The 8,082-nt window shown below is 54.5% G+C and overlaps 1 protein-coding gene across 1 annotated transcript; it reads left to right on the top strand.

Moving 5' to 3' along the window:
* The first annotated feature begins 2,006 nt into the window (after positions 1-2,006).
* On the top strand, positions 2,007-7,636 carry CATIP (ciliogenesis associated TTC17 interacting protein). Its single transcript, XM_047082225.1, has 9 exons — positions 2,007-2,148; positions 2,503-2,703; positions 3,007-3,062; positions 3,943-4,029; positions 4,218-4,385; positions 5,675-5,799; positions 6,559-6,635; positions 6,950-7,038; positions 7,221-7,636. The coding sequence occupies exons 1-9, from the start codon at positions 2,007-2,009 to the stop codon at positions 7,449-7,451; spliced, it is 1,176 nt and encodes a 391-aa protein (XP_046938181.1). The 3' UTR covers positions 7,452-7,636.
* Positions 7,637-8,082: the final 446 nt, after the last annotated feature.

Below are 8,082 nucleotides of genomic sequence, written 5' to 3'. Positions count from 1 at the left end.
CATGGGATCGAGCCCCACATCAGGCTCCTCATTGAGCATGGAGTCTGTTTAAGATTGTCAGGGCACCGGGGTGGCTCAGTTGGATTAAGGGCCTGACTTCAGCTGAGGTTGTGATCTCACAGTTCGGTTCATGAGTTCAAGCCCCACATCAGGCTCTACACTGATAGTGCAGAGCTTGCTTGGAATTCTCTCTCCCTCTCTCTGCCTCTCCCCTGCTCACACGTGTGCTCTCTCTCTCTCTCTCTCTTTCTCTCTCTCTCTCTTTCTCTCTCTCTCGGCGCCTGGGTGGAGCAGTCGATTAAGCATCCAACTCTTGATCTCGGTTCAGGTAATGATCTCGCAGTGCGTGGGTTGGAGCCCCGCACTGGGTTCTGTGCTGAGGGTGCCGAGCCTGCTTGGGATTGTCGCCTTCTCTCAGCCCTTCCCCCACTGGTACCCTCGTTCTCAAAATAAATAAATAAACTTAAAAAAAATTTTTTTTCATTTCTTTCTCTCTCGGGGCACCCGGGTGACTCAGTCGGGTAAACATCTGACTCTTGATTCCAGCTTAGGTCGTGATCTCACAGTTTCATGAGTTTGAGCCCCTAGTCAGGCTCTGCACTGACCATGCGAAGCCTGCTTGGGAGTCTCTCTCTCTACCTCTCTCTCTGCTCCTCCTCCCCACTCATGCTCTCTCTCACTCTCTCAAAATAAACAAATAAAGCTAAAAGGGGGGAAAAAAGCCTTAACATTTTGTTTAAAGAAAAAAAAGAAAATCCGGGTAAAATTACTAACAGCCTACTATCGACCCGAAGCCTTACAGATAACGCAAACAGTTAACACATATTTTGTATGTTATATGTATTATATACAGTACTCTTCCAATAAAGTAAGCTAGAGAAAATGTTATTAAGAAATCATAAGGGGGTCGCCTGGGTGGCGCAGTCGGTTAAGCGTCCGACTTCAGCCAGGTCACGATCTCGCGGTCCGTGAGTTCGAGCCCCGCGTCAGGCTCTGGGCTGATGGCTCGGAGCCTGGAGCCTGTTTCCGATTCTGTGTCTCCCTCTCTCTCTGCCCCTCCCCCGTTCATGCTCTGTCTCTCTCTGTCCCAAAAATAAATAAACGTTGAAAAAAAAATTAAAAAAAAAAAAAGAAATCATAAGGAAGAGAAAATACATTTACAGTACTGTACTATACTTCTTGAAAAATATCCACATATAAGTGGCAGTTCAAACCCGTGCTGCTCAAGGGTCAACTGTATGGACTGGGTCAACCTGGAAAACATTTAACCTCTCGGGGCCTCAGTTTTCTTAGCCATACAGTGCAGGGGGGAAAGCATCTACCCACAGGGTTAGTCTGAGTATTAAATGAGATCACGTATGTGCAGCCTCCAGAACAGTGTCTGGCCTGCCGTGAGCATGGTTTAAGGGTTTGTGGTCACTGTCGTTGTTATCGCCATCACTCTTACATGTAGCACTATTCACGTGGCATCTGACTGGGTTCTATGCATGTGAGGCCATGTCTGACTCAGGGCCACAACTTCTAAAGTCATTCTTTTTTTCTTTTTTTAGATTCCTTTTTTTTTTTTTTTTTTTTAGTACTCTCCACATCAAAAGGGGGGCTCAAACTCACGACCCGGAGATCAAGGTTTGCATGCTCTTCTGACTGAGCCAGCCAGGGCTCCCTAAGGTCATTCTAGTGACCCCTGTCATCCCCCTGCCGTGTCAAATGCTCCCTCTGCAGGACAATACTTCAGACATGGCCTGAGCCCCAGACCACAGTTCCTACCATTGCTTTCAAGGTCTGGTGGTTTAGTGAGGTGTGTTGGTGGCCCTTTAAGAGGCGATAGCTGGCTTCCGGTTGCCATGGAGACAGCTGAACACAGATCGGGTAGCAGAAAGCAGGATGTCCTCCAAATCCACAGGTGGGAAGAGGGCTGGCAGGACTAGAAGCTGAAGGGGCATCTTCTCCCTCACAATCCTCCTTGGGGTGGCCTTGGAAGATGCTGCTTTGAGGACCCCTGTCCCATGCCTGTCCTCCCCAAGAATGCCATCTCAGCCTTTCCTCTGTCCCTAGGCCCCAGAGCCAAGGACCACCAGCCCTCAGCCCGCGAGAGTTCGCCACCCCTAGAGGCCAATGCCGAAGCCATCCACTTCCTCAACAACCTCCGTGAGCCTAGACAGTGCAGGGGGCGTGGGGGGGGGGGAGGGGGCGGGGCGGCAGGAAGAGAGAAGACACAGCCCTGGCCCACAGCTCTCTCAGCCTTGATTGGCCTGAGACTCAGAAAGCAACGGGGGGGGGGGGGGGACCTATGTGTCAATAACCATCAAGGAAGGACCCCAAGGACATGGGGACTTGGGGGGGGGAGGGGTCTTCATCCGCTGGCTGTCGCAGAGGCCAAGGGAACGAGGCAGGAGCTGCCTGAGACACGTGGGATGAGGAGAGGGTGGCTGGAGGGTCAGAGAGTCGGGCGGGGGGGGGGGGCTGGGGCTTTATCTGCCCCCATGGGACCCTCACCCCCAGAGCAGGAGGAGCTGCAGATGCTGCTGTTCTCCGAGACCCTGGCCATGGTCTCAGACACGGGGGAGCCTGAGGGAGAGCTGACCATCGAAGTGCAGAGAGGGAAATACAAAGACGAATTTGGCGTTATGTCGCACTGCCTCCTCGTGCACGCCTTTAGCCAGGGCTTCGTGGACAAAATGCTCTGCGGAATCTCCCTCCTGGGTAGAGCTCTTGCTGCCTGACTGGCTTCACCTCCATCCTTCCTCCCACCCCTCCCCCCATGCCTAGGACCTTTGCTCAGGACCAACCCTCCACTTCACCTTGGGAGCAGAATGAGGCAAAGAGGAGTATGGGAGGTGGGGGTGACGGGGAGATTCATCACAGCCACAGACTTAAGACAAGAGCACCACCTAGTTTTTCCCACTGTCACACTGCACCTGAGTCCTCCAGCCTGGGCCACCACCCTGCCTCCCTGCAATCTCCAGTCCTGTCCCCGGTGATGGCGACGTTCTCCTCCTACCCCAGGCTATCTTTCGTGGGACCTGCATATCATGGAACAACATACCCAGGAGTTTATCAAGGTACCTCCTGGGGCCCCCAGCTTTGGTTCCAAACCAGGTGTCAGAATAGAGACCCTGGGAGAGAGGGAGGGAAGAAGTGGGGGGGGGGCTCAGTGGAATGTTACCCCAACTGTCCCCAAGTTACCCTGCAATCCCCACCACACACAACCTGGAAGCCAATCTATCGGGGGCAGCAGGTGGCTTCTCATGACCTTCTCCTAATACAAAACCTTGGAAGCCCAGCATCTTCCGGGGGGCCACGCGGGCTGGCCTTTCCCAGAGCCTGGCCTTTCCCAAGGGCCTGTCACTACCTCGCCTCCAAATTCTCCTGCTCTGTGCCTCCCACACCCTGCCCCGGCCACCTCGCTGACTTCTGGAACATGAACCATTTTACACATTGGAAACCTACTCATGCCCAAGAACCTTCCCACAGAAACCATTCCCATCTTTTAAAACCCATATTCTAAAGTGCATATGCTTTTGAACTTCGAATTACACCATAACACGCCTTCTGTTCTTTTTTGTTAAAGTTTTAAAAAATGTTTATTTATTTATCCTTGAGAGAGAGAAAACACAAATGGGGAAGGGTCAGAGAGAGGGGGAGACACAGAATCCGAAGCAGGCTCCAGGCTCTGAGCTGTCAGCACAGAGCCTGACTCGGGGCTCAGACTCACCAACCACAAGATCGTGATCTGAGCCAGTCAGACGCTTAACTGACTGAGCCACCCAGGGACCCCTGACTTCTGCTCTTGAACTTTACTACATATGGAAGATTTTCTATCCAAATTTCCCTCAGTTTTGTCGTTTATAAAGGAGAACGGGCCAGGTGGCTTCTGGGGGGGTCCTGTTCGTGTACAGTCGGGTGAGCTCCCGATTCCCCTCTCTGTGCTCTGGCCCTTAGTTGCACATCCTCCCCATGGAGAGGAAGATGAGTCTGGTGAGGCAGGATGACCAGCTGGTCATGACCAGAAGTGTCAAGGAGGGTGAGGTAAGGGTGAGAGACAGGTGGGAGCCGTACCCCACGTCCTCTTGGAAGCCGAGAGAAGGGGCCAGATTGTGTCAGACCAGAAGCCTGGCATGGGGACTCAACAAGGACCATATGCCCAATAACTGGCTTTCCCGTCCTCCTCACCCCTTCCCAGATCAACATCCCTGACCCGGATTTTTCCTGAACAGGAAGTGAAGACCGAAGTGACTTTTTTCCCCTGGAGCTCAACTGTGGGCTTCGTCTCCGAGGCTGCCAACCTGCTGTTGCTGAGGGTGATGGCTTGGCGTCAGCTGGTGCCCAGCAACGCCCGTTTCCTGGCCTTGGACACAGAGGGCAAACTCTGCTATTCCACTTATGTAAGGGGTCTCCCTGGCGGGGGGGAGGGGGACTTGGCCTGGGGGAAACCAGAAGGGGCACAGAGATCGCTGAGGTGGGAGAAAAGCCAGCTTGGGGGTGAAAGAAGGAGTGGGCTGGGGCCATGGAGGTGGGACTTCCGGGGCAGAGCCCCAGCAAGACCGCCTTCGTTAGAGGATCACGTTTGACACAGGTGGAGTGGATAAGAGGCACCGAAGCTGTGCGCGGTTGAGAGAAGCAATGCTTTTTGCACCACGGTCAGTCCAGGAAAAGTAAATATAGTGGAGGGCTGCTTTTAGAGACGCATTTTTTAAATATCAGGAAATACACCATTTCCAACGGCACTTAAATGCTCTTTTATTGTGTCTCAGACGGGAAGGGTGTTTTTTCTCTTTTATTGTGGCTAAAACTAATCAACACACCTAGGACTTCCTGCCACGGGAGATTTTAAAGATGTGCCTCTCAACACACATTTTGGGGGCCGCCTGGGTGACTCGGTTAAGTGTCCAGCTCTTGATTTCAGCTCAGGTCATGATTTCATGGTTTGTGGGCTGGAGCCCTGAGTGGGGCTCTGCCCTGACAGTGCAGAGCCTGCTTGAGATTCTCTCTCTCTCTCTCTCTCTCTCTCTATCAAAATAAGTAAATAAACAGTTTTTAAAAATAAAAACACAAACACACATTTTTGAGGCTGATTTGACCAGCTTTGTAAAGGACATTCTAGTCTTTTCTATCACAAACAACAAACAGCAATGTGTCTGGCACAAACAGGCACACCTCACGTCCCCCCATCTTCTTTGAAACACACGTTTTATGCTAGCACTTTCTCCCCATGGCCGCAGCCAGTACAGGGGTTTAAGTTTTAGCTACAACAGGGCAGTCTGCCTGCAGCATGGGCCCAAGGCGGCCACAGACCTCAATCTAGCCCCCTCCTCAGAGCATCACCGGCCCCTCCCTCAAATTGCCCAGCGTCCCTCACTCCCCGCCCCACATGCTCCCACCTAATCGGTTGAGCCTCATCCCTGTAACTGACTCGGCCAACTAGAAGCCCTTGGTCATCCAGATGATACAGGTAGGGTTGGGGCACAAGCAGCATGGAACTGGATCCCTAGGAGGGGGTCTCCACTTAACTCGGGGGTGCATCTCAAATCCTGTGGTGCCTGAGGGTCTGGACAGTCAAGGGTTGCTAATCACTGACAAGAAATGAAGCGGCAAAGTGAAGAGGGCCAGGGTGAGATGGGGGGAGACCCTGTTGGGTATCCACCTCGCTTCCCTCCATCTTGGCTGCTGCCAGCAAGCCCTGGGCATCCAGACGATCCAGGTGGGCCACCAGGAGGTGGATGTGTTCATCGTGGAGCAGACTGTCCACTCCGATAAAGGCATCCCTGGTTCCTGCCAGTTCTACCTGCTCTCTGATGGGTGAGCTTCTGACAGTGGGGCCCAGGGGGCAGTGTTGAGCACAAGCATGGGTGCTCCATCTTGGGGGCCGGCTTTATCCCCACCGTTCGCTCTCCCTTCACATATTTACCATTCTCCTGATGCCTGCCGTGCCTCCCGAGCTCTCACCAAAGAGCTCTGAACGGCTGAGGAGGTCACTGCTGACCCCACAAGGCCTAAGGCATAGTAGCTAAAGCGGCTGCCACGGGTGGTGGGTGTGATACTGAAGAACACCAAGGTTTGAACAACTTGATACCCGATAGGATAGAATCAAAGTGCTGGGGAAAGCATCCTGGCGCCCTCACTGCCAAGCTGGCACCAGCGCGGCCCAGGCACCAAATCAGAAGAAAATTGGTGGGGAGGGGGGAAAGAATTTGTTTCTTGAAATTTCCAAAGAGGTATTGATATCATCATTTGTTACACTGGAAAAAAAGTAATCAGAACATTGCTGGCTTTCCTTATTTGATAACTTAGGGTGTTGTTTTTATTTTGAGCATCACATAGCCCAGAGGCTCATCATTTTTAGTGCTAAAGGTCTCGTGCCAGACCTGGCACACCAGCACGCGGCAAAAAGGGCATGAACGGGAAAAGCAGGGGCCATCACCTGGGGATCTAGAAATGAACACAACCCTGGAACTCAAGCAGGGTGTTGGGGACCAGTGAAGGGAGACCCCCAGGACGGCTCTCAAGGGAGTGGGCTGGTCTGGGAAGCCCCCCACTCATGTCTGTGTTGTACCCCAGGCACCTGGCCAAGAGGATCCAGGTGGGTTCCCCCGGGTGCTGCATGATCACCAAGATGCCTGTTTTGAGGGACAAGGGTGAGTGAAGCCTCTGGCCGGTGGAAGAGTGAAGGAGAGGTGGGAACACCTGGGGCCTTCCAGGGTGCAGGGGCTGGACTGAGTGTGGGATCAGCCCCTGAAATCAGATGGAGAAGTTTTGCCCTCTAGCCCCTGACCCCAAGGCAATTAGGGGAGGATCATTTTGCAGGGAACTCCTTCTGGCAACTCTGGCCAGGTGAGCAGAACCCTGGGCTTTTCCCCGAGCCTGCCATTTGGGTGTTCTTGGGCATCCCTCTGTACGTGGGGAAGGTTCCGGGGCTGGGGGTGTGCAGCCTTCCTCCCTCCCCACCCAGATGAGATCGAGCCTGCCCCAGTGTTTGAGAAGAAGCCCCTGGTGTGGGAGGAGGATATGGAGCTCTACTCGAGATTCCTGGGCCGGAAGGTGAGAGAGGCTGCGGTCAGCCTGGGGTCCCCGTTCCTCTCCCCCCTCACCCAGCATAAACCCCACCATTACTGATGTCCCTCGGTGCCGGATGGAAACGCACACCCCGAGGGAGCGAAGGGAGGGGTGCGCTCCTGGGGCGCTGGGTCCGCGGGTCGCGCTCACGCTCGGCCCCCCGCCAGGAGGAGCTGCGTGTCAGCCACAACAGCTACCTGCGGCAGCACCCCGAGGCCCAGGCGCTCATCTCGGACTTCCTGCTCTTCCTGCTTCTGCGCCGGCCGGTCGACGTGGTCACCTTCGCCGCCGAGTACTTCGGGCCGTTCGCGAAGCGCAACCCGCCGACCCCCGCCTTGCGCTCCTCCAGCCGGCCCAGCCCCTTCCGCTCGCTGGACCCGGAGCGCCCCACCGACTAGGGCTGGCCCGGCGCCGCGTGCGGGGATGCGCAGGGAGCGGGGCATCCCTGTCCCCCGAGGGGATCCAGAGGGACTCCGGAAGCGCGCCTTTTGGACTGCGGTTTGGGGGGGAAATAAACGGGGCGCCTCCGCGGTTCCGCTGTGAGCGCCGGAACCTTCCCTGGCCAGACTATTGTGTTTTGGCTAAAAACAGGAACCGTTCACAGTTTGTCCGCGAATTTCAGTCTTTTTCCGAGAGGCTATGATCAATATCCCTGTTTCACAGAGAAGAAAATAAAGGCGCAGAAAGGTTAAGTAACTCCTAGAGTTAGTACGTAGGAAGCAGGATTCGAACCTGGACGTCGGGAGCCAAAACCCACACCCTTAGTCACCGGGTTAGTGGGGATAAAGGGGCGGGGCTTCCTGGCCCTCAGAATCTTTCTGGATGTCACTAAGCATAAACCAAACTGCCCTCCTCCCCACCCCCTCAACCAAGAAAAATGCAGGCGTGGGGGGGGGGGCGGTTAACCTGGATCACCACTGGCCCTCGCTCATCACCTCTGAAGCCTCCCAAAACCCACTGGCCGCCGGCTCTCGCACTCCGCCTCTTTTTCCGCTGACACACAGGAACCCCCAAACTGTGTGCAGGGTC

This window comes from Lynx rufus, unplaced genomic scaffold (assembly GCF_022079265.1).
Source record: "Lynx rufus isolate CCGP_SWC_20201006 ecotype Redwood Valley unplaced genomic scaffold, mLynRuf1.p SCAF_2, whole genome shotgun sequence".
NCBI classification, from domain to species: Eukaryota; Metazoa; Chordata; class Mammalia; order Carnivora; family Felidae; genus Lynx; species Lynx rufus.
The sequence above is the reverse complement of the archived record's forward strand: the minus strand, read 5'-3'. Positions and strand labels throughout refer to the sequence as shown.